Source organism: Gorilla gorilla, chromosome 3 (genome assembly GCF_029281585.2).
Source record: "Gorilla gorilla gorilla isolate KB3781 chromosome 3, NHGRI_mGorGor1-v2.1_pri, whole genome shotgun sequence".
NCBI lineage: Eukaryota > Metazoa > Chordata > Mammalia > Primates > Hominidae > Gorilla > Gorilla gorilla.
Window position 1 is genome coordinate 92643257 of NC_073227.2, and position 27405 is coordinate 92670661.

Here is a 27405-nt window from a genome sequence, read left to right on the forward strand (position 1 = left end):
AAAAAGAAGCAAATTAAACATGCCTACCATGATGAAGTAGACAAATTTCTTTGTCATAAGCATGCCAAGTTTATGTTTTTTGTGTAATGAAAAGGATGCTATTCGTTTGCTAGAAACTGGCAGTGCTATGTGTTATGAATACTTGCCACTTCTGCACTAGAAGACACCATTATTTATATTGCCAAATGTAAAACTGCTTTAGATCTTATTCTTTAAAGAGTAATTCTAAAGCAGAGCACTGCATTTTTGACTTAAAAAAACATATTTTTAAACAACTCTTCATATGTTTCACATTGTGAAAACAATACAACTTTTCTATTAAGAGTCAAGGAAGAAGAATCTGCTATATATGGGATTGATTGATTGTTTTTGTGTTGTTGAATCGTACCATATGACACATTATCTTAACAGTTTCAAAGCTGTGACTTTTGTTGGAAACTCAGCTGAATATTCTTAGGTGACAGGAAATAGAAATAGATATTTTCATTTGGTCAAGCAGAATAACTTAGGGCTCCAGAGTGAGGGAGAAGCACAATTTTTGTTTTGTTTCTAGTTTTAATCTTGTTTTCTGGAGACATAAAGTCCTCCTTATCTATAGCAAATATCTTTCATAGGCTCCCAATTCTGTGCAGTGTATACCTTCAGATTCTCAGTAATACACCTGAGAATGACAGAGGAGAAGGCAAGAAGGGGCATTCTAACCATCAACGAGCCAATAACTGCTACCTCACTCTCAAGCTAATCTCTATCCATCCCTACCACAAGAAATGTTTAGAAGGCCATTCATACTTTGCCTCTGGGACATGAATATGAAAATACACCATTTTTAAAATTCACTCAGTGTTCTAAAAGATCATCTATCTTAATCTACTCAAATTGGACCAACTTATCATCCTCCTTTATCAAGCCTATTTCTGTTTCTCATTTTATATACCTGAATTCTGGAAAGAGAATTCTCTAGTCTTCTAGATTAGAATTCTGAGTCCTCCTTAAACAATCTCTCTCTCTTTCCCCATGCCCTCCAACATCTATCCCATCACAAAACTCCATCAGTTTTCCTTCAATTTATACCCATTTGGCTCTATCTCTCCACCATCTAGTTCAGGTCCTAATAGATTTTAATGTATAACACTTGCAACAAACTACAGAACTCAAATGAATGGCAGTTCTGAGGAACTAAACTGCCAAATCAAGAAATGTAGCTAGCCAATTACTGTGACAACTAGTAAAATAGGGCAGAATATTACATGGGCCTTACTGATGAAATCCTGCAGGGTCAGAAATGGCTTGCTTATGATCAAAACTCCTACTGATGACTTGTTGTCAGAGAAACATATGGAGTCCATGGTTCTCAAACACATTTCATTCCATGTAAGGCTTAGCTTGTGGATTTTATTCCTCTTCCTATATAACTCATTAAGAAAGACCTCATATGTTTCCTAAAATAAAATCTTGAATTAATCCAGAAAAGGCACTATTTTATATAGTGCTTTGGTTTTCATTTATAAATCAATATATCTTCCTAAACCTAATTTTTTTCAATTTTACATTTTAAAATAATGGAATACATTACAAAAATATATTCTTAATTTACTGTTGGAAGGTATTTGATCTATGAGAAGACTTGGCTCTCCGTCTTGCTACCAAGAAGTTAAAGGAAGAATTTGAAAGTTCTGAATCTGAATCACTTGTTCCCCTAGGCAAGAGAGTTACACTTCTAACATATATGGTTACAATTCAAGATTCTCAAAAGGAGGTAAATTCATATCACCCACAACTTAATTCAGTCAGAACTTCATAAATAAGAAGGTGAAGATCATTAAGCTCATATTAATGTTTATCATGGAACATTTTAAGAGAACTGAATGATTCAATTTTGATTCAAGTTTTAAGGTAATTGAGAGGTGACAAAAGAACTCCTTTTGCTCTGACCCATGACCATTGAAACTTGTCTCAAAATATATTACTCTAGTTGATGGTCTACTTCGACTATAATTGCAATCTTCTATTCATGACTGAAAAACTCAGTCTTCAGTGTCTGCATTATTAAAAAGAAATTTTAAGTAAACTGAGTATGTTGATGCTATTGAAATTGACATTTTAAATAATTTTCTAAAGCAATGTTCCAAATTTCTGTAATTCCATCCAATTCCTTTGTATATACGTATGCTGACTGTTAATTTCCCTATTCTATCATCTAAAAATACAATAAGTATTAAACATAATATTTCTTGTAACTTTATTACTTCAAGAAAAAAACTCTTCTTCTTATAAATATCAGACTAATGAAAAGTACTAGGGCTAATATTTATAGAAACAGATACCTTCAGGAATTGAAACGTAGTAATAGGGTACAGCCTGATGAAACTACAGTTATGACAGATGGACCTGATGGGAGGACAGCCACAGTAACTGATCTGGCTTCCAGTTCTCCTATACAATTCCATAGCATGCTGCCTATGCTTTCCTAAAAAATATTTAACCATTGCTTTGAAAGAGGTATTAGGTATTAGCAATATGGAACAACCAAGATTTAGATATTAGTAATATGGAACAACCAAGAAAAAGCACTCTATCCTACTATCTTTTCCTTAACATAACCAGTCTTCTGATTTAGAATAACATTTTTAGAATATGAAAATTGAGTATTCACATGAAGACAAACAATGACTAATGGTTCAACTTTAACAAAACTCTTAACATGCAAATCTTCTGCAAAGATATTGAATATTAACAGGTAATTAAATAACAGCTAGCATTCATTAAGCACCTATTTTTGTTGAATACTACCTTCAGCAATTTGCATATACATCTAATATTATTACAACTGTGCAATATATATTACTTCTTTTTTCATTAAAAAACTGAGGCTCAGAGAGGTTAAGTACTAATCTAAGGTAACAGAACAACTTGGTGTGCAGAGCTATTATTACTCATACCAAATCTAATTGCAAAGCCTCTACAGTGACTCTCTAAGCTAGGCATACATTTCATAATACTGTATTTATTAATATAGTCCTGTTGTTTCAAATGAGAAATTTCTTTAAAATTTTCAAGATGTGTTAACTTTAAAGTTATCTTAAATTGCACTATTCTGCTCATAAATAATTTTAGGGGAAGTTAGTAGCATCTGAAAATCAAACTAATGACTAGGTAGCAAGTCTCAAAAGGCAATCTAGAAGACAAATTATTTCTAAATTACCTATATTTACTTAAATCCATGTCATTTCCCTAAGAGAAAACTCTATTCTTAATTAAGAAAGTTGTCTTGGCAAATGTAACAGACTTCTTGAGATTTGGTTAAAAAAAAATAGATTCCTAAATTTTTTTTCTCCCCAAAGGAAATTTTATATCCAATGTATAAGCATATCTCCTTAATAGTAAGTTACTTTCAGGTTTCATTTTAACAAACAAAAATAGAAAACTTTGATGCAACATAATTTACTTGACTTTAGCAGTTCTAGCCTAATTTGAAATAAAATTCCACAGAAGAATTTGATTCATTGTCTCCTCCATCTAGTAAAAGTTTTGCAAAATAGATTTTAAAGACAAGTGGCATTATTATTTTCAAATATATCCATCACACTGGTCTTAAAACAAAAAGCAACTGTTTGCCATCCTAGTATACATCCTTTAAAAGGTTTAAAATAACAGTGATAATTCCTAATTAAGATACTTCTGTAAAATACAAACCACAGAGATTTTCAAATTTTAACATAAGCTAGAGAACCAATAGTTTTAATATAAAGGTATTAAAAGAAGTCATATCAGGGATATATAACACACTGGAATAAATATCTGTAACATATACTCTATGCATTTTTTAAAAAGCAAGCCACATTTCATGATTTATAAATGTAAACTTCTTTTTCTATCTCCGCGTTATACAAGAGCACATGGCAATCACATTCTCTTACTTGACGGGAGAGTTGTTTTCATCATATCTTAAAATTATATTTCATTATTAAGCTTTGTCAAGACGCCTACCTCTGTAGTGGAAGTCTTTGGACATGTCTATGGGAGCCTGTTCTACAGCTGATCTCTTGTAGACAACATGAATCCTTCCTTTTTCTTCCTCCATCTGTTTACCTCTTTCCAAGGGTTCAATGAAATACTCTTCATTATCACTTTTTATCATTCCAGCCTAGAGAAAGCACAAAATGTGTTAATTTAAAAAAGAAATATCTATCATCTTCAGCTCACAAGCACATCTTTTTAAATGTCAAGAATATGACTTGTGAAAACTAACGCTTTTTCTTTCCACATTTGGCCATAACTTAAAATAGTTATTATTAACTATCAATAATTCATATAAGGTAGAAATTCACATATGACAGAAATGAAAAATTCATATTAAGGTATTACGGAATACAAAATTTACATAGGATAAGAACAGGGACATCATACAATGTATATATTTTATCAAACTGCAAATAAGTGCATTTATATATTCTACTTGGTATTTTATATCTAGTAAGAATCATATGGGACACATAAATTCAAAAAATCTCTAATTTCCCAGAATAACCCATTGTGGAGCAGTGGTCCAAATGTTACATACATTTTTACTTATTTACATCTTCGCACCAAACAAAGTGGCATGAGAGAAATGAGTTCCATGCTACCTTCAGTATGTAAAGTTACTTCTTTAAAATAGTCTCATTAAGCTTCTGTGGAAATCCCACGTTTCTAAAGTTTATTCATTTAAAGAACTAACTCATATTTGTCCTAGCTTAATCTAACTTTATGATTCAAATTATAACTTTAATATTTTATATATATATATATATATATATCCCCCTCAAACTGCATCCTTTCACACTGAAAAGCCTATTCTTGCTTTCAATTCCTTCCATCTCTCTATTTATTGTTTTCTGATTCTGTTTCACCTTTTAATTATTCAGAAAACACCAGGGCTATAGCCAGTACTATAGCTGAAGAAAAATGATGTTTTTTTCTAAAATGCGATATTTCTTAAACATCAAGTCCACATTACAGTCAAGTAGTTGTGGCTCGTGTTTCTACTTTAAACATCGTACAATAATACGAAATATTAATTTAAATATAAGCACATTTATTTGAAAACAAAATTCAAACAAATAATGTCTTAGTGTGGAAATTGTACTTATTTTGGAAATATATATCAGATTTAGAGATGCCATATTTTTTCTCAGACCTTTAACTTATTCTGTATTTTCACACAAGAGGTCACTGGCTCTCATGTAACACAGACAAGGGAGGAGTTTCGTACTCCTTCGAACTATGTTGATGTCTTTGCCATTATGCTATCAAGCAACATAGAAATAAAAGGGAGGTGTCCTTTACCAAAGAGCATATGTTTTCAGCAAATACAAATATATATATATTCATATATGTATATAAATAAATATATATATATTTAGCAAATATGCCTATGACTATAGCTTTTCTGTCGCACTCAAATCTGTCCTTTTCCTTTCTGTTCTGACTTCTACACCTGGGTATAGTATTTCCCTTCTTTCCCTTTGTAAGCCTCACAGGGAATTCTTAAAAGCTATGCCATCTCCATATGCCACTTCTACGCTTGCCTTTATGATGTGCACATACAAACAGCCCTGGAACCTATGGGACCGTGTCTCACAAGAAAACATTACTACAGCTCTTCTACTATTCTTGGCCCATACCCTCTGGAACAAACCTCTAGCTTTCACTTAAAAGAGCACTGAGCTAGTGGGTACTTAGTAGTAATGCTGATCTTCCAGATACTCCAATAATTGGAGTTTCTTTCTTATCTGACTAATTACTTTATACTTAGTCATGTACTATGAAATACACATATTTTTCAAAAGTTACATAATTATTCCCTATTCAGAGTTGTTCTTATTGGTTAATGGATTCACCTCTTCTACAAATATAATTTCCAACATCTTCCTCATGCTTTCAAATTTTAATTTTAATCTATTCTATATTATGGTCATATTATTTTATCTCCTATTACCAGTAATTTCAACACTCACTGCTATTGACCTTCTCAGGCATTAATTAATTAATGTCCATAAAATACATCCAAACTAAGCACAAACACAGTAAATGTATAAAAAGTTAATAAAATGTGTAAGGATAAAATGTTATCTCATCCCTAACACCATCTGCTGGTAGCAAAAAGCTTGAACCGGCTTTATCCCAGAAAGGTCTGTTTAAATATACGGAAGTTTATAAGGTGAAGTGCATCAGCATGGGAGTTTCAGTATTCATCTTTATTACAGTCTTTTCTTTGCCCCAAATCTGCTGTCACTGCATTCTGTAACATCTACATTATTCACCCATCCTCCTAAGTCCACTAACACTTCCTTAGTTATAAACATCATCATTGTTTATTCGGATTACAGAAACTCCCTATCTTAAGATTTTCCAAAGATCATAATGATTCTCCCAGATGAGTGCCTGACTCAGGGAAGAAACAGTGCCACTGAAGCGGTCAGCGACTCTGAGCAATGCGCAATGGCTATTGCAGTCACTTGAAAGTGATAGGGAGGGCAGTGAGGATTAGCCCATGGGTCTTTTGAAAACACTTCTCCATACCTGCTATGGCAAACATTCAAATTTCAGGCCACATGATGTTATTTTACCCCACTAAGCCACAAGTAAAACAAAATTCAACACAATTAAGCATCTCACTTAGAAAGCAAAGAAAATTTAAGTCAAACTGAGTCAGTATTAGTGACAAGGCAAGAGTTGGATCAAGTGACATCCAATAACTCCATGGACCCAAAATCTGAAAGTCCACCCTTTTATTTATTAATTTAAGTAAAGTTTAATGAAAGAAAGTACTTATATAGGCTGGGCGCAGTGGCTCACACCTGTAATCCCAGCACTTTGGGAGGCCGAGATGGGCGGATCACGAGGTCAGGAGATCAAGACCATCTATGGCTAACACGGTGAAACCCTGTCTCTACTAAAAATACAAAAAAAAATTTGCCAGGCTTGGTGGCAGGCGCCGGTAGTCCCAGCTACTCAGGAGGCTGAGGCAGGAGAATGGCGTGAACCCGGGAGGCGGAGCTTGCAGTGAGCCCAGATCGCACCACTGCACTCCAGACTGGGCGACAGAGGGAGACTCCGTCTCAAAAAAAAAAAAAAAAAAAAAAAAAAAAAAGTAAGTACTTTATATAAAGCACTGTATTAAATATACTAATAAATGAGAAATCCTGCAAGACAGTTCATTTGTCCTCATTTGATTAAATCCAGTTGAATAAATAAATACATGCCTACTGAAATTCAATGAGTATGCTATGGAAAGTGCAGAAAAGTAATTGACACGGCAGTTGATAGTAAAATCAAGTAAAATTTTTTTCCTCCATAATCTCACCAGACACAGAAAACTGTTAGTAGGAACAGTTGATTTTTCACTCGAAATTATCTAGTATCTATTTCAACTGAAATGTTCCTAGTCCACACCACCATAAACCTTTGCTTTGGCCACTGTTACTGTCCACATGATCTACATATTCACATAGTGTGGCAGCCAAAATTGCCCTTTAAAATTATCATATTAAATTTGGACAAATCTGAATTTGGTAGCAAGTGGAGCAAGCAAGTAAGGGCTCAAAACATCAGGTGCTTCCTTCTCACTCACATAAAGCTGAGGATGGTTTTAGATTGGCCAGGAAGGGTTTCTACTCCACACAATCATCCAGGAGTCCAGGTTGGCAGTGGCTCTATCATCTTAATATAAGCTTCCAGTATGCCTAGTCAAAACGGGAAGCAGTATGAGGAAGCCCACATGGGAAATTTTTATGAGCTAGCCCTACTCATGGTATTCACCATTTCCACTTACTGCCACAGATAGGATACAGTTGCATGGCTCACAGCCAGCTGCAAAGAGGGCCAGGAAATGTAATCTGGCTGTAAGCCCAGGGAGAAGAGACAAATGGATTTTGATGAACAGATGGAAGTCTCAACCTCCAAAAAGATCATGCCACTCCTTTGCTTAAAACACTTTAATTGCTTCCCATTGCACTTAAAACTGCACTCACTACTTTGGCCTTTAAGGCCCACGTCATCTGCGCTGCCCACCATCCTCAAGTTTGCCATTCTCAGTGTCCTCACGAGGCCCCAACCTCAGGGGATTTTGTTCAATTTTCTTTTTCTTTTTCTATTTCCAAGGTCCTTATAACCTCAGGTCTTTGCAATGCCATTCATTCTGCTTAAAGAGCCACACCACACTTCCCTAAGCTGGCTGGTTTTTATTCTCCAGTCTCCAACTTAAATGTTATCTCCTTAAAATGATTTTCTTACTCCCTCACCTCACAAAAATGAGGTGCCCCCATCTAAATTAGATCCTCTCTTAGCCAATTATTCTAACTGAAAATAATGTGTTCTTTTCTCTCCTGGTCCTTAACACAAATTTCAAGGGTGTATTCAGCTGAATGTGAAATTTATGGTTCTCTGTCTCCCCTGTGGAACCGTTAGCTACTAAGGCACATATATCTAGCTTAGCTCACCTTTGAGCCTTAAGCTCCATCAAAATTGCTGGCACAAAATATGTATTCAATAAAGTCCTGATGAAAAATTACATGAATGAATGAATGATACAAATGAGGGAATGAAGAGCTTTTAGACTTTTGGTGATTTTCCAAATATGGGAGTATTGCTATAGTGGGGATAGAACAGAAGGAATTAGAGGTGAGGCCGTTCAGGGTGGAGCAAAGGTTCTAAAGCAAGCTTGTCCAACCTGTCCTGTGGGCCACAGGCAGCCCAGGACAGCTTTGAATGCAGCCCAACACAAATTCGTAAACTTTCTTAAAACGTTATGAGATTTTCTGTGATTATTTTTAAGCTCATCAGCTGTCGTTAGTATGAGTGTATTTTATGTGTGGCCCCAGACAATTCTTCTTCCAATGTGGCCCACGAAAGCTAAACTACTGGACACCCCTGTAAGTACAAAAGCTCCTGGCACACATGTGGACAGCAAGCAAGCCATTCATTCAGGGAAGAGTTCATGCAGGGAGGCTCCAAAACAATGCCACGGAGGACTATTAGTACTATCTTGGGTCAGAATTTTAACATGTAGAAACAGAGACCCAAAAAATAAATAAATAAAAAAGAATGTTGATCGGATGGACTAGAACAAAATACTATTTTCATATTTCTCTGATGATTAAGTGCCAGATGGAAGCAAGCAAGAAGCTAAAATAACAGTCCAGATAGTAAAAGTGGCAATGGGAAGAGAAAAGGGCAGGGGAGTGGGGAAAGAATTAATTTAAAAGTGATTTCAGGAAAAAAAAAAAAAAAGTGGTACCTTTTAAAATGTAAGCTCCTCTATTCAAAACTTTCGAAGGTCTCCCCTTCTCACCTAGATTAATAACCAAAGTTCCTACCGAGTCCACCCAGGCCCTCCCTCATCTCAGCATCACTGCCTTCAAGACTCCATCACCGCCTTCAAGACTCCACCACCTCTCCGGCCTCATCTGCTCACTCTCTTCCTTGCTGGCTTCACTCCAGCCATGATGGGCTCCTTGCTGATTCTTGAATACTTAAGGGGTGTTTCCCCTTTAAGACCTTTGCACTGGCTCTTTCCTCTACTTGGAATCCTCTTCCCCTAGGACTATGCATGGCTAACATTTTCACCTCCTTTAAGTCCTTGCTTAGGTGTTGCTTCTCAAAGAGCATACACGGACTACCCATCTGCTTCTCAACCCAGCACCCCAAGCCTCTTTCTCTACACTGTTGTTTCCACTGCACTTATTGTCCTCCGACACACTCGATCACTTAACTGCCTATCATGTTCATTGTTTATTGTTAGTAACCCACCACTGCCCTTCTGGTCAGGAATTACTTCTTGGTCTGCTTTGTTCAACTTGTTCAACTATTTATCTCAAGTGCTTAAAGCAATACCTGGCATAAACTAGACACTCAATAAATACCTGATAAGTGAAAAAACAATAAAGAAGGAAGGCATAATCTAACCTTAGTTTTGAAGTTGGATGACTATGAAATTAATGTTTTCATTCACAGAAACAGAAAAGCCAAAATGGCAAGCTGACTGGAAGGCAGGAGAAAAAGTTAATGCGTTTTGTTTTAACCATTCTCTTGAAATAGTGATGGAAATTCCCAGCATTCAGTGGAGAAATACAGAATTGTAATTAAGAAAAAAAAAGTCATAACCGCAATGGATTTGGGATACATCTTCTCAGGGGCAATAGCTAAAGCTGTTAACAGAAATGAAGAAGAAAAGTTCATAAAGAGATTTGAGGGAAGGTCAATAGAGAATCCTAGGAAATGTCCATATAATGTTAGGAACTGTCATATAGGAAATTCCTAAAATCTAAACTCTAGACCATGGCCTATAAGGCCCTCCATGTCCTAGCCTTGTCTATTTTTCTGGCTTCTAACACTTTATGCCTTGCTCTTTCTGCTCTAGCCACACGGTCCTAGTCCCACTGGTACTACCCCACTTACATCAATTAGCATCGCTTTCACTCTCTATCCTAACTTTTTCCCTTCCAGCATGGCTAGGTGATTGCCTGGCCCAATTCAGTACATAAGCTTCACATGGGCATGGGCTTTGCCATATTCACTGCTATGTCATATCCCAGGGTCTAGCACAGTGCCTGGCTCAAAGTAGGTGCCTAACACTTGAGGGAGCATGGGAGAAGAAATCAATGTAAGTTATGGACAGGTGAAAATAAAATACCTTAGATTTAGAAGGAAGCTGAAAAGGAATGATGAGAGACATGAGGAAACCCAAGAAGAGTGTCATGGGCACCTAAGTAGGAGAGAGTTTTGTCAAAGAAAAAGTAATTGCAGTGAAGAAGACACAGAGAATGAAGTCTGTGAGAAGGAAACTAGACATGTAAAAACATTTAATTAGAGTAGTGGGGGCTGAAGAGATATTACAAGGAATTACAGAAAGACTCAGTGTCAAAACCACATATTTTTCAGATCCCAGAATATTCACAGCCATTAGAGGTAGATTCTTCTGCACCTCTTCCCGTCACACTATATTAATATTTCTCTGAGTAGCTATCAAAATTGGAGTGACTATTTTTAAAGTACCTGAGATTTTAGACAGGACTGTCCTATACATACTTAAGAAAGGAAAAAAATCACCAGTACTAATAACTAAATAGTGAAAGTTCTTTTATCCACTAGAATGCCCATTTAGGTAGTCATGCATTCAACAGATGTTTTGAGAAATTCAAAGACCATGCACTGTCATACATAACCTCAATAAAAAATTCACATTCCTGCTCTCAGGTCTGCAACATTTTATTTCACAGGATACATTTAGTACATATGACAATGAAATGACTTACAGGAATAAGTGTGCATAAAATTCTAAGTACTACTATTATTTATAATGACACCAGAAATTTATGACTTAGAAATTTTTAGAAGTATCATGCCTACAATTATATATTCTCCTGAGGGATTCTGTTTAAAAAGATGCAACCATTTTTAATTTTCATCCTTAATCTCAATTAATTGGCATACAATATCAAGATAATGTTTTATAAATTTCCCTATATAACATAAAGTCCTTCCCATAAAGTCCTGCATTGATATATGCAGAGATTCTAATCTCTGCAATGATACATGAAATATTTAGTTTCCCAAACTATTTTCCAAAATTTAACACTAATTTTTTAAAATATTTATTTTTAGTATAGCATTAAGCACATTATGTTAAACACATTTTATTTTGCTTTAATTCTTCATATAGGCCCTCTGACAGCATTTCGGAGGGGATATTTATAAAACAATGATGTATGCTAAAAAGCCAGCTGCAAAATTCCCCTCATTTGGTCAACTCTTCCAGCTACATCACTAAACTCAAACACTGCCAAGAGTTCAGAATTAAGTCAGATAGCCTCCGATGATGAAAACAGCGATCACAAAGGCCACACTCCTTACTCACTAGGAGGGGTCCTCACAGCCATATTTGAAGCCCAATTATAATAAACTAGGTTAGATGGTTTTCTAATTCTCATCAGAGCATAAACGGCAAATGGGAACAAGGGGTGTGGGATATAGAGAGTTTCAGATGAGATAATGTCTATGAATGACCTTTATAAACTATAAAGTCCTACAAGAAATGTAAAACACTAGTTTTTATATGTCTATAATAATAAAAATCAGTCATCAAGAGAAGACTAAATTGTGTTTAAGACAAAAATCAGTCTAAGTGACATTTTTTAAAAAGTTCCATCAAAAATTACAATGTTTTCTTAAAACTCTGTGCCAAATATTCTAAAAAACTTATGCCATGGACACATTCCATTTCTAACTGTGACAACTAAACGTGGTTTTATTGCAGTTCTTCTCAAATCTGCTAAGGAAAGAGAATAGAGATGGGTAGCTTTTTTTGGTGCCTCATGAAATAGGTACCAATCATTTAATACAGAATTGCAGCTGAAACTAAATATTTATTATTTTGTGCTAAATCTGTTACAATCTTATACTAGTTCACAGCACAGAAATGCATAGTAAGTTTTAAATGTCTGGAAAAGATGCTGAAAAAATATATATCAATATTGTGTGTGTAAGACGGAGAATACATGTAAATATAATAGTCTAGTAAGACTATCATTATACCTTAGTGGTACAACAACATTATTTTAGTTCGCTAAGGTTCTCTGAAAACACATTCTGTGAATCACCGTTTCACTGTTATTTCCTCAAACATCTGTTCTATCAATGTTCCAAGCAAACACATTGTCTAATTCCATTTACAATCAGAATGGACAGATTTTTTTTCCTTTTTTTCTTTTATTATTATTATACTTTAAATTTTAGGGTACATGTGCACAACGTGCAAGTTTGTTACATATGTATACATGTGCCATGTTGGTTTTACTATATGCAGATGATTTCTAAACATTTCCTGAATTTCAGGCAACATTTCAATGGCCTCTCCAGAATTTCTGCAAAGGAAGGATTGAGGAAGGTAAAGTGGTTGAGAAGGGCTGGAAAGTAGAATGACTAGTATTGATCTGAAGCTGTATTCGCAAACCAAAAGTACTATCTCTCTACTTAAATAAAAGAAACTCAACTACTGAGATGCATTTAGACAGAGTATATAAAGAATAACAGTAGCTGGAATAGCCCCCAAGCCATGCCTTCAATTTCTATAAAGCTTCCCCTTATTTTAAAGCCAGAGGGAATTTTTATCTCTTTTGAACTGCCAGAATTTTATCTATATTTCTATGGCATTTATCACTGTCAACTTTGTATTACAATTATTTATGTTAACTGTGCTGATGCCTGGAAATTAAGAGATGTTAAATAAGATGTTAACTGTACCCAAATATAAACCTGATTAAATGCCAAATTTACATTTGAGTTTAGCTGGCATTTCATTCAATAATAACCCTTCCAGATGCTTTCTGTATCTCGAAAGCATCTCCTGCAAATGGCTAGAGTCCTACATTAAAGAAAAAAAAACGATAATGCCATCTCAACCCACAATTCAATTAATTGCTAAAGCAAATGAATCTAACCTTAACCAGGAACATTAGACATTACCATTTCAGTTCCCTAATTAGAGGGCATAACCTCCAACCCTCTGCTGCCTGGTTCTTATCAAAATACAGGCGGCAAAAAATAAAATTTGAGAAATATTTCCCGAAGGCTAAAGGATTTTCTATACATCCATTCTAATTCCTCTAATTTTCCCTAATGTCCATTACCAAATCCTGCTTCCATTAAGCCAGGCCACAGTTATTTGGGCTCCTAATAGAATTGATTTTATTCAACTATACTAAAATGCTAAAACGCCTGCCTAGAATGAATGTGATTACACAAAAAGAGCCCTAGGAAACTCATTATTGTAATAACAGTGCATTTGTCATTGAGGACCTTTCTCAATATCATACCCTGTTTGTTACATGAGAGTCTTGGGGGAAAAAAAATCACAGACTTCAGCAACAGGAACAGTTTTTCTTCTCCCAAGAAACTAGTTCATTTTTATTATAAACACTGAATACTATATAACTAATCAGTATCTGAAAGAAAACTCAAAACTGTATTCTACTTGTAGGACAGTCTTGTGCCATAAATCCTTGGATACTAACTTTTTATTGGAGGTTATTTTTTCTTCTTTTATTTTCTCTTCTTGCTGACTTATTATATTGTCAATATTTTATTGTATGAATGTATAGGCTGCTACATATTCTTTGTCATATTGAAGAGGGTAGGTACTTGTTGAATGACATATAAGTCCTATATTTCAAGCTAAAGCTACAACAGCATTATAGTTTAACTGATGTGAAACAAGAAAGCATATTCTTCCAGAAATTTGTGAATTATGGGATTAAATGTATTAGCAATGCTTGGCATTATCCAGTATTTCACAAATATATGAGTATTCTCAGAAAAAGTTGAGGAAGCATAAATTATTATTTGTATTATTCTTAGGAAAATGTGACAATTCATAAGCCTAAATCTTGCTTTTCTTTAATTTCTTAATGATTCACACTGTCCAATGGTCACAAAAATATAAAATATATAAAACATTTATTTTTAATTTGGGCATTTGATTCTTTTTTTTTATACTTTAAGTTTTAGGGTACATGTGCACAATGTGCAGGTTAGTTACACATGTATACATGTGCCATGTTGGTGTGCTGCACCCATTAACTCATCATTTAACATTAGGTATATCTCCTAATGCTATCGCTCCCCCCTCCCCTTACCCCACAACAGGTCCTGGTGTGTGATGTTCCCCTTTCTGTGTCCATGTGTTCTCACTGTTCAATTCCCATCTATGAGTGAGAACATGTGGTGTTTGGTTTTTTGTCCTTGCAATAGTTTGCTGAGAAGGATGGTTTCCAGCTTCATCCATGTCCCTACAAAGGACATGAACTCTTCCTTTTTTATGGCTGCATAGTATTCCATGGTGCACATGTGCCACATTTTCTTAATCCAGTCTATCATTGTTCAACATTTGGGTTGGTTCCAAGTCTTTGCTATTGTGAATAGTGCCTCAATAAACATACGTGTGCATGTGTCTTTATAGCAGCATGATTTATAGTCCTTTGGGTATATACCCAGTAATAGGATTGCTGGGTGAAATAGTATTTCTAGTTCTCGATCCCTGAGGAATCGTCACACTGACTTCCACAATGGTTGAACTAGTTTACTGTCCCACCAACAGTGTAAAAGTGTTCCTATTTCTCCACATCCTCTCTAGCACCTGTTGTTTCCTGACTTTTTAATGATTGCCATTCTAACCAGTGTGAGATGGTATCTCATTGTGGTTTTGATTTGCATTTCTCTGATGGCCAGTGATGATGAGCATTTATTCATGTCTCTGTTGGCTGCATAAATGTCTTCTTTTGAGAAGTGTCTGTTCATATCCTTCACTCACTTGTTGATGGGGTTGTTTGTTTTTTTCTTATAAATTTGTTTGAGTTCATTGTAGATTCTGGATATTAGCCCTTTGTCAGATGAGTAGATTGCAAAAATTTTCTCCTATTCTGTAAGTTGCCTGTTCACTCTGATGCTAGTTTCTTTTGCTGTGCAGAAGCTCTTTAGTTTAATTAGATCCCATTTGTCAATTTTGGCTTTTGTTGCCATTGCTTTTGGTGTTTCAGACATGAAGTCCTTGAATTTGGGCATCTGATTCTATGTTGCTGTGGATTCTGTTTATATTAATAAATGCACATACCCAAACTATAATCTCACTCATCTTGGCAGAAGGCATATCTGAACCAAAACAGCATGCTTTCTGTTATTTATTTCCTTTCATTGATTTGTAAAATATAAAAGCAAATCAAATAACAATACAACAATAAAAAACTAAATTAGCTTGGCGAAGTGCCTCATGCCTATAATCCCAACACAGTTAGAGACCAACGATGGTGGATCACTTAAGCCAGGAGTCTGAGACCAGCCTAGGCAATATAGTGAGGCCCTGTCTCTACAAAAATAAATAAATAAATTATCCAGGCATATAAGCATGTACCTGTGGTCCCAGCTACTGTGTTGAAAGGCTGAGATGAGAGGACTTGCTTGAACCCTGGAGGTCAAGACTGCAGTGAGCCATGATTGCACCACTGCACACCAGTCTGGGCAACAGGGCAAGACCCCATCTCAAAAGAAAAGAAAAAATAAAAAACTGAATCAAAGCAGTCATCCACTCTACTTCTTTCTAGGGTGATTTTTCCTAAAAATTAAACTAGGTGGGTGGAAAAAAGGATCAGCCCTATATTGTTTTTCTATTGCTGCCATAACAAATTGCCACAAATTTAATGGCTTAAAACAACACAAACTTATCTTTCAGTTCTGTAGATCAGAAGGCTGACTGGTGTCAAGGTGTTAGCAGGGACAATTTCCAAAAGCTCTGAATGCACTGGTACTATTCTCTTTCAACGTAACTTCTCACACATGCCAGTTCCACTCTTTCTCAACACCCCTTAGATCCCATTGAATTCATTAATCATTCCCAGGCTACACTCCTCCCAATTCTAATGTAACTGCAGAGAGCCTAAGCTGAAAGTTTCAAGAACTTCCTACTTGAGGTGGGAGAGTGGGGTCCAAGAAATTCCACTACATTCCCCTTTTGAGTGTCAAACACTTCTTTCCAAGTCTCTGCTGGTAAAAACCACAGCCAGCTATGTCAATGACCTTTTTATTCAGCGGATTATGTTGGAGGTTCTCAGGTAAGCTCTCTGTTCCATGCAAAATGACATCATGAGGAATAGAGGTAAGGCACAAGAATGCATTTATCAGGGCTCTCTGCTATAACACCTTGCCCAAGAGGAATAGAGAAAGAGATGAGTAAAGAAAACCAATCTGCAACTCAGAGCTGGAAAACAGCAGAAGGAAAAAAACAGAGACAAAAAAAGAAGAAAAAAAGAAGAGAAGAAATGTTAGTTCAATCAATCTCTATGTTCCAAATTCAGAGGGTTGGCAAAATGGAAGAGAGAAAGAGCACAAGTGAGAGGCAAAGAGACAGGACATGAACTTCTGAGGAGTTCTTCTGCCTTTTACCGCACAGTAAATATCCACTCTAACCCTTCTCCTCTCCTAGTATGTTACATGCCTACTGTAGATGTGCTGCAACACACACAATATATCTGTTGCTAAAATTCCATAAAGAAAGGTAAAATATTGAAAAATGTTAATGTACAGAAAAGAGTTGATTTTTTCTTTTGTGAAAGAAAATGAAGTTTAAAAAAATGAAATTAAGCAACAGTTTAAGGACCTTTGTCATTTTAGAGTCAGTTTATTAACTGAACACCTAAAAAACCATTATAGGTACTGTGGCTTACCCATCGCTATTGTACTTGTGCAATTACAGGGGGAAAGGATGGGGACACAAGAAGTGAGGAAGAGGAAGAATGTTATGAAGGAAATTGAGTTTGAAGATGAGTTGAAGGAGAGGTTCCACCTACCCCAATTTTCTGAAAGTCTTAATAATCTCTAGTAAAATGCTTTTCATAAGTGTTTGACATTTATGAAATCCATGGCATATAAAATTTTATTCATTAAAAAAACTCTTAGCTACTTTTCATGAAGAGTATAAATTGTTGCTTACTGTATCTGTTTTAGTTTTTCATGTTGGGCTTTTCATGTTAAGATATTTTACCTAGCAATTTTCCTTAGTCATGATGAGGTTTATTAGGATGTGCGAGAAAACCTCTACGAAAAGACTTATATTGGATGGCTAAAGCCATAGTAGGATCAAAGACTGTAAACAATTTTATTAACCTAGTCAATTCAGCAACCCAAGAACTGCTGATTAAATGCTCATTTTTTTTATGCTTTCCATATTAACATACCTAATTTCCAGGCTAAAAGATAAGATTAATCCTCCTTGTTTTGGGCATAAAGGAGAAACCCTAGCTTGGCTGATACAGGATTTGGGTTCTGGTCACAGCTTTGCTATTAACTAGCATTACTTGTGAAAAGTCATTTAAACTCTCTGGAGCTCAGTTTCATAATCTAAAAACTTAAAAGAGTTTTACTAGATAATCTCTAAGATGTCTCCCAATTCAATTACTCTATTATTTAAATTATATTCTATTATTAGAGCTCCCAAGACATGAATTTGAAAAGCTGCTCCCTGCCAATATCCCGAAACCCACTTATTCCCATAATAAATAACTTAAAAGATGATTGTAAGACTCATATACTTAACTCCTTAAGAAAGTAGGTCACAAACTTTAGTGTGCCAAAGAATTTAGGTCCCAACCTCAGAGACTTTTCCATGTTCCAACTCCAGAGAGTCTGATTCAAAAGGACTGGGATGGTGATCAGAAATCTGCAGTTTTAACAGGCACTTCAGACGCTGCAAATAGTAGTTGCCTGGAAATCATAGTTTGAGAAAAACTGCCTTAAAATTAATGTGCCAATCAAAATGAATTTTTGGATGTTTATTATTTTGCTCCAAAATGAATTTTAAGATGACTATTTAAAGAAAACATGAATAAATGGAACCTATGAATTCAACTATATGTAATAATTGAAATACATAATAGTCATCTGCTAAAGATATAGTAAGTCCTATATACATTTCACAGGTTTTTACAATTTTATAGAATAACTCAAGGTGTCTTAACAGATATTTTACAAAAAACGTATTCTTTCATTCAGTAGAAAAGAGATATCTACCAACAGTCAGTTGTTATAGGAGGGAAAAAGCTTTAAAAGATCCAACAATTAAAAAATAGTTTAAGGGAAATGTAAAATCCAAAATAACCTAACTTTTTAATCTTAGACATTATTCAAAAAAGCGTTATTAAACATACCAAAGTGCATGATCATCCTGAACCTTCTTGAGTTAAGGAGATTAGTGACTGATAACTATTAAAGCTAGGATTATGCATTATATTACATTTTGAGGATACGTATTAAAGACATAGTCATTGCTCCTAAAAAGATAAGCTAGATTCCAATCAACATTAATAGGCTTAAAATTAGTAGTGACAGGTATAATTTAAAGCATAGGAATTCTGTGTGGGTAAACAGGAATTCAATCCAGATCAGTTCAACTATTCCTTCAGCGCTTGCTATTTTCCTTCTGCAGTTGGGTGAATATAGAAAAGACCATATCATGGTCAACATCTCCTGGACAGTGTTTTTCAAACTTTAAAGTGTAAATAAATCACGTGGAGACCTTGTCAGAACACAGATTCTGATTCAGCAGGCTAAGATTCAGTATTCCTAATAAATGCCCAGGTAACACTGATGCTTCTGCTCCCTGAACAACGGTTTGAGTAGAAAGGCCTCAGGGCATTTGAACCCTGTTGTGTTGAAAAAAGAAAATCCCATGAATCAAATTAGGTCACTGTGGCAAATTGTATTTTCCAAAGATGGCCATATTACAATTGTTCTTATCCCACATGATTTTCCAAATGTGACCTTGGCACTCCCTCATCAAGAGATAGAGCTTAATTTCCTTGCCCTTGAATCTAGGCCAGCTTTCATGACTCACTTGTAACCGAAAGAATGTGGTAGAAGTGCCACTGCAGGACTTCTGAGCCCAGATGACAAGTCTTGCAGCTTCTGCTGTGGTCTCATGGAATACTCTCCTCAGATGCTTCCTCTCAGAGCCCAGCAGCCACACTGGGAGAAACCCAAACCATATGGAGAGGCTGTGTAGGTGCTCTCGTGACAGTCCAAGCCTTAGGATCAACTCAGCCCAGGCACCAGACACGTGAATGAAGAAGCCTCCAGAGAGCCCCTACACTCAGCCATTCAAATCACTCCCAATCAGCTGAGCATTCCCAGGCAAGGAACCCAGACTTTCTGAAGCAAAGACAAATCATCCACAATTGCCCTCTTGGAATGCCTAACATACAAAATCCATGAACATAGTAAATTAGCTTTTGTTTTATGCTCTAAGTTTGAGGTGATCTGTTCTACAATGATGGAAAACTGCAAGAATGGAATTAGAATTAATGTAGAGAAAGGATATCTAGTAAATAAAGGAAAAAAAAACCAAACATGTTATTTTTAATAGTTTAAACAAAGCTGTGTGGTTAAGAAAGGGAAAGTCTGGTGATAGAGACAAAGTATCCAAAATCATTTAAAAAAAAAACTCAAGGAAAAAGTCTGGCTGGAATAGAAGATGAGTTCTAAGATGAGGCAAGAGATTATAACAGAAATTAAATGGGGAGAATTATAAAGAAACTTTAAAGGGATCAGTAACAGATAGTAACCAAGTAGATGAAAATTTGAGAATGGAACAGGAACTATTAAGATTTTAAGATGTTTTTTGTTCCATCAATGATACTTCTTTCATTAGACTTATTAGAACAGCCATGGAGCAAAACAGAAATCAAACAATGGAAAGCAAAGAAAAAGTTCTAAGGAAAGAAGCAGAAGCAATGCAAAAAGACACCCACAGAGCATAAATAGAAGCGGAAAGAAAGAAAAGAATTATGGCACAATGGCGAAAATGGCTCATAAAACCTGTTGATACTTCTGCTGAACAAATATTTTTGAAACCCTGCTATGGGGTCATTCAGTGTTCCAGGAACTGCAGATAATACGTGAGGAGCATGACAGAGTCACTGCCCCATTAAAGCTAAAATACTAGTGAGGACAATAAACCAGTAAACAGGTAAATAAAAGGACAGGCGAAGCATTCTTAATCTTAAAATCCAAAGTTTGAAATGCTCCAAAATCAAAACTTTTTGAGCACTGACATGATGCCACAAGTAAAAAGTTCTACACTTGCCCTCATGTGACAGGGTGCAGTCAGAATGCACCGAAAACTTTGTTTCATGCACAAAATTATTTTATAATATTGTACAAAATTACCTTCAGGCTATGTGTATAAGGTGTATATGAAACATAAGTAAACTTTGTGTTTAGTCTTGGGTCTCACCCCCAAGATACTCATTGTGTACATGCAAATATTCCAAAATTCAAAGCACTTCTGTCCCGAAGTGCTTCAGGTAAGGAATACTCAACCTGTACTTTTACATAGTGATAAGTATCATGAAGAAAATAAAGCAGAGTGAAGGGATATAACTATTTGGTAAAGGGGAAATGGGAAGAGGTGATACATAAGATTTCTATATACTTAAAATAACCAAGAAAGAGCCCACGAAAAAATAGTAATAGTAGCAGTAGTGAAATAGCAGTAGTTGTAGCGTAGTAATTTTAGTAGTAGTTATAGCACTAAAAGCTTAAGAAAAGGTAGTAATGAGAGAAAAAGCTAAGAGTTATTAGGGATAAAAAAAGGTTACCAACAAATGAAGAGAAAGCCCAAGACAGCTTCCTAACTATAATCCACCAGATGTTCCAGTCAGAAAGCTGGGAGTCATTCTTGATCCTCTGTAGCAGAGGCTGCTGGCACTCACCAATGCCTGTGTGTTCTTCTCTTCCTAGGTACATAGGAGAACTGTAATTCCAGTCTCCTCCACAATTAGGTGTGTCCAGATTCCAGCCAAGGTGTGTGGCTGGAAGTGATAAATGCTACTTCTCAGTTTGGCCCATAAATTCCTCCAACAGCATCCTCCATGCCACAAAATGGGAGAAGAGAGAAGGCAGGTGTTTGATTCTACTTTCCCTCCCGACCACACCATGGGGTTCACAGTACCGGTATCTGCTCCCCTCCGACTGCTCTTCCACATACCTAGCTCTAATACCATTTCCCTGTTTTGCCCCTTGAGGTCTAGGGACAATAACAGCACCCAGCTTTTCACGAGTTCTGGGTGACTCGCCATTCCATGTTAGTTCCTTATCACCGCCCACACTTCTGTAAACGGTCCCTTCATGAAACTCCTCTCAGTTAAACATTTTAAAGAATGTCACTGCTCCCTGTCAGAACCTTGACAGCTATGTCTTGCTTTCTCATTAAAATTTAAATAAAGATTATGATACTTAAGTATTAAAGAGAACTAATGAAAATGACAGAACTTTGGAACCGAAAATGATCTTGGGAATCACCTTGAGACTGTCCTCTTCATTGTATGCTGATGGTATCAAGGACCAATAATAAAACAGATGAGTAAGTTTTTTCCTTTTTACATTTTTTTACATAATCAGTACATATACATCACAGCAAAAGAAAATGTGTATTACATGCCAAGCTTTTAACATTATTCAGAATACTTATTTATGATATTTATATTTTCAAGAAAAAAAGTAATGAGATCCAATTCTTAAAATTAACACTCAGAAATTAGTTCTACATTGGAACAGCATCCACCTAAGCTGGAAGGCAGAGAACATATATTTCTCAGTTCTCATTCTTTCAATGAAATCCTACTCTGTTTATAGGGCTGCCAAATGGCTGAACCAGCCCAAAACAGTTTACAGTATTGAAATATGCTGACTTTTTTTCCTGATGATCTTCTTATGATGGAAAAAACAAGCTTCAACCAAAACTAACCCTGATCATGAATGTCAGCTCCTGATCAAGAGCCACACCCTGCCTGCAAGTAACATTAAGATGCTAAATAAAGCATCTCTCCAGCTAGAAGCTCAGTAGTTATGGCAAATGTCCATTATCAAGAGCCAAGGATAAAGACTGTCTAGTTTCCTTTGTTTTCATTTAAATTTGCTCTATAGCACTCATCTCGTATCTTGAGCTTCTTCTAATATTCTTGTTCTGAGATGCATTATCAAATATGTAACATTCTAAAGAAAGGAGAAGGCATATCTATCAAAAGAAGCTATACCTTGCTTCAAACTAAGACTCGACCCTGGTATATTAAATATGACATTAAAGCGTTCGTTACTTTAAATAGCTACATTTGTTGATCTAACGTGTGTCAGGCAGAATCCAATGTGTTTCACACATTTTCTTTAATTCTCCTAAATTTTTTTCCCACACCTTTGCTGTATGAACATGAAATTTCACACAAACATGGTACTGTTCCATAAGAAATGGTATGGTTCTATAACAAATACACTAAAATTATGTGCTACTACCAAAATATGTCTCTTAATGTCATAATCTTGGTAATAGTAAGCTTACATATAAGTGATTTTCCAAGCACTTATATTTGTTATTTCTAACAAAATTATCAAAAGAAGAGCAGAGTGTGCTTTCTGTTACATATGCTAGCTGATCAATGATTTTGTTATTTTTAAACTGTGGATGTTTATCACAGGGATGTGAGTTGGAATTAGAAAAAAAAAATTCAACAACAAAGTATATATTTTATAGAATAGCTGCCCTCTCTTACAATCAAGTACATCAATGAACTAGACTACTGAGGTTGGTGAAATCTCATTACGACAGTAGCTGACCAATAGCTGGTCAGATATACTAACAATCAAATATAAATGGCAAGTCCCAGCCTTCAAGCTTGAGTACATTCTGTTCTTTAGATGGCCACATGAGAACAGAGTAAACAGATCAGTGCTGATCTGCACCCTGAGATTCACAGGCTGCAAACAAAATGGAGCTCCCTCCCACCAAGAGAATTTAGGCACCTAAGTTTTTTAGGTCCAAATATATGGTACCATAACTGCAATAGCAATGCCAGTTTACAAATACATAGCCCATTTAACACTCATTTGCTCATTCAGTCATTAAAACTAAATTGCACTATTTAAAAACTAGACTCAAGAAATTAAAATGGCATGCCCAAGGTCACATTGTGAGTGGCACAACTAAGACATGAACTCGTGTCTTTTAACTCTTAACTGATGTTCTTCTTACTCTTATAGAGTAGAATAAGGTCCCGGACCTTTAACAAACACCAATTCTGGAGCTCCACTGTAGACTTACTAAATCTAAACCTCCGAGGTTGGGTCTTGTAGTAGGCAGAATTCTAAGGTGGCCCCCCCAAATTCCTATACCCCAGCCACCAGTGTGCACATCCTGCATAATCCCTCCCTTTGAGTGTGGGCAGGACCTGTGAATATGATGAAATGTCATGCCCATGATTAGGTTACATATGTGGCAAAGGAAGGGGGTTTTGCAGATGCAATTAAGGTCTTAATTTAGTTGATTTGAGTTGATTACTTGAAAGGGAGAGTATCCTGTGTGGGACTGACTTCAGCAGGTGAGAGCTCTTCAAATTGGGGTTGGGTTTCTTCTGAAGCTAGAGAATCTTCTGCTTGCCTTGAAGAAGGAAATGGCCAAAATGGCCAGGCAGTGAGCCATCTATGCAGATGATTACATGTTAAAGATCTGAGTGTGGCCTCTAGGAGAAAAGATTGGTTTCTAGCTGATATCTAACAAGAAAATGGGGATCTCAATTAGCCACAAGGAAATTCAATTTTGCCACCAACCTGAACGAACTTGAAAGTGATTCTTCCCAAATTAAGCCTCTAAACAGCATAAACTTTGACCTCATGGCCAATAGCACTGTAATTCATGCTTGAGCAAAGACATAGTTTCTAACCATTTTAACCAGTCAGATCACCAACAAAAAGCACAAAACTGTGAAATGTGTGGCACTAAACAGACCTCAAAAAAGACATTTGATTGCAGTATGAAAGCTGATATAAAAAGGCAGATCACTGCCTTGTTTGATTTTAGCTGGGAATATGTGCCTTTTTAGGCAACTCAAATTTTTTGCTGCTCTGTTTGACCACAAAAGCTCCCAAAATATTGATTTTTAGGGCTATAAATAAATCTTAGCAAGTAAGAAAATGTGAAAAAAATCCATGAATAATGAAGACCAACTGTATATTGAAATGTTAACCGATGTTGCATTTATTTACTATATTTCCTGAATTTTTACACTGAACATGTATTTTTTTAAAAACCCTGCATTTTGAAAAAATAATAAATTTCTCAATTCAACCACAGCAAATTCTGCACCTTCTGCCTACCTTATGAATAGTTTTATTAGCTCTTTATTGAAACTGTATGCTTACTTCCGAATCCTTTGACTGTCGACTGATGTAAGACAGTACATGGCACATAAGCGGTGGTAAAACAGAGATATAGACCAATGGAACAGAACAGAGCCCTCAAAATTAATACCACACATCTACAACCATCTGATCTTTGACAAACCTGATAAAAACAGGAAATGGGGAAAGGATTCCCTATTTAATAAATAGTGCTGAGAAAACTGGCTAGCCATATGTAGAAAGCTGGAACTGGATCCCTTCCTTACACCTATACAAAAATTAATTCGAGATAGATTAGAGACTTAAATGTTAGACCTAAAAACCATAAAAACCCTTGAAGAAAACCTAGGCATTACCATTCAGGACATAGGCATGGGCAAAGACTTCATGACTAAAACACCAAAAGCAATGGCAACAAAAGACAAAACTGACAAATGGGATCTAATTAAACTAAAGAGCTTCTGCGCAACAAAAGAAACTACCATCAGAGTGAACAGGCAACCTACAGAATGGGAGAAAATTTTTGCAATCTACCCATCTGACAAAGGGCTAATACCAAGAATCTACAAAGAACTTAAACAAATTTACAAGAAAAAATCAAACAACCCCATCAAAAAGTGGGCAAAGGATATGAACAGATACTTCTCAAAAGAAGACATTTATGCAGCCAACAGACACATAAAAAAAATGTTCATCATCACTGGCCATCAGAGAAATGCAAATCAAAACCATAATGAGATACCATCTCACGCCAGTTAGAATGGCAATCATCAAAAAGTCAGGAAACAACAGGTGCTGGAGAGGATGTGGAGAAATAGGAACACTTTTACACTGTTGGTGGGACTGTAAACTTGTTCAATCATTGTGGAGGACAGTGTGGCGATTCCTCAAGGATCTAGAACTAGAAATACCATTTGACCCAGCCATCCCATTACTGGGTATATACCCAAAGTAATATAAATCATGCTGTTATAAAGACACATGCACACGTGTTTATTGAGGCACTATTCACAATAGCAAAGACTTGGAACCAACCCAAATGTCCATCAATGATAGACTGGATTAAGAAAATGTGGCACATATACACTATGGAATACTATGCAGCCATAAAAAAGGATGAGTTCATGTCCTTTATAGGGACATGGATAAAGCTAGGAACCATCATTCTCAGCAAACTATCGCAAGGACAGAAAACCAAACACCGCATGTTCTCACTCATAGGTGGGAACTGAACAATGAGAACACTTGGACACAGGGTGGGGAACATCACACACCAGGGACTGTTGTGGGGTGGGGGGAGGGGGGAAGGATAACATTAGGAGAAATACCTAACATAAATGACGAGTTAATGGGTGCAGCACACCAACATGGCACTTGTATACATATGTAACAAACCTGCACGTTGTACACATGTACCCTAGAACTTAAAATATAATAATAATAATAAAAAGAGGTGGTAGAGAAATGTTGAATGAATGGGTGAACTTTCTCAAACGTTGAGTTTGCTCAAACTATTCACTCTACAGGACATTCTTCAACATGACAATAGTTAAAAGTAGAACTACAAATTGTGATGTGAGTATTCTGTAAAACCTCACACAAAAAATTATCAGTTATCACCAAATCTTCTCAGGGAAGGCAGGTCTCTTGCAACGGAAATGAACATTTTTTAAAAATATATATTTAGGAAGTACAAATGCAGTGTTGTTCCACAGACATAAAATAAGTCTTTTCAATAGGGATCAGCATGAAAAGCATCTGCACTGCTAGAACTATGTACATCGAAAATTTATCAACCAACATCTTAAAATATTTTCAAAGTAACTCAATGCCTATAAAAGAAGGCTCTGTACCAATTTATTGCAACACAAAGATTATCAGATAGCTAGTATTTTGCCCATGGATCTGTATCCTCCTTAGTTGATACTAGGAATTGTATAGCATGATCATAGTCCAATTTCTTCACAGTTCATCACTCTCAAGTAAGTGTTTACTGAAAAACCGATGCAGAATATGCTTTGTGAGGGTTGTGTAGTCAACAATATTCCCCAGTTCCAAAGCTTTCAGCCAAGCCTCTATGTTGGTGCACTATGAACCAATCTTCTAGGGGGTGATGATAACAGAAACAATAATAGAATGGGCTCAGCTCTTCAAAGCCATGTGGCTTTGATTATGTTCACTACCAACAATTCAGACCCTTATATAGAGTAAACAAGAATTCTTTCTGATCTCAAAACTGCTAGGTGAAGTCATGTAGTGTGTCTATTTTCATTAATATTAACAATAGGTAATATGCTAATAATAGTAATGGAAAAAATACACGCAGTTTTGGGAAAACAAAGACACCCTCGATAAGATTTTTTTCCCATTAAATGGGAAAGATGAGTTTAGCTTGATGAAACTGTTTCTGTCGTTTTGAGTTCCCATAAATGTTTTTTGTTGTTATTTTTTGTGTGTTCTCATGGTTTTAGCTATTGTGATTTAAAGTGATTTTAAGCCAGAGTTAACTGACTTAACCCATCTTTACTGTGTGTGTGCAGAAATTAAGGCACAGGGAAAGCAACCCGACTATATCCAGAGGTAATAGTAGGAAGATAAGGAAGGATTTCTGGTCACATAAACAAAGTCTGCTGAAAGATCCATTGAGTTATATTG

At 35.9% G+C, this 27405-nt stretch overlaps 1 protein-coding gene across 1 annotated transcript in view; it reads right to left on the reverse strand.

Moving 5' to 3' along the window:
- The window catches only part of ADAMTS3 (ADAM metallopeptidase with thrombospondin type 1 motif 3), a 288210-nt gene that overhangs the window by 129588 nt on the left and 131217 nt on the right, over positions 1-27405 (reverse strand). Inside the window, exon 4 of the mRNA XM_019024973.4 lies at positions 3988-4144. Within this exon, the coding sequence (XP_018880518.3) occupies positions 3988-4144 (157 nt within the window). The remainder of the gene's footprint in view (positions 1-3987; positions 4145-27405) is intronic.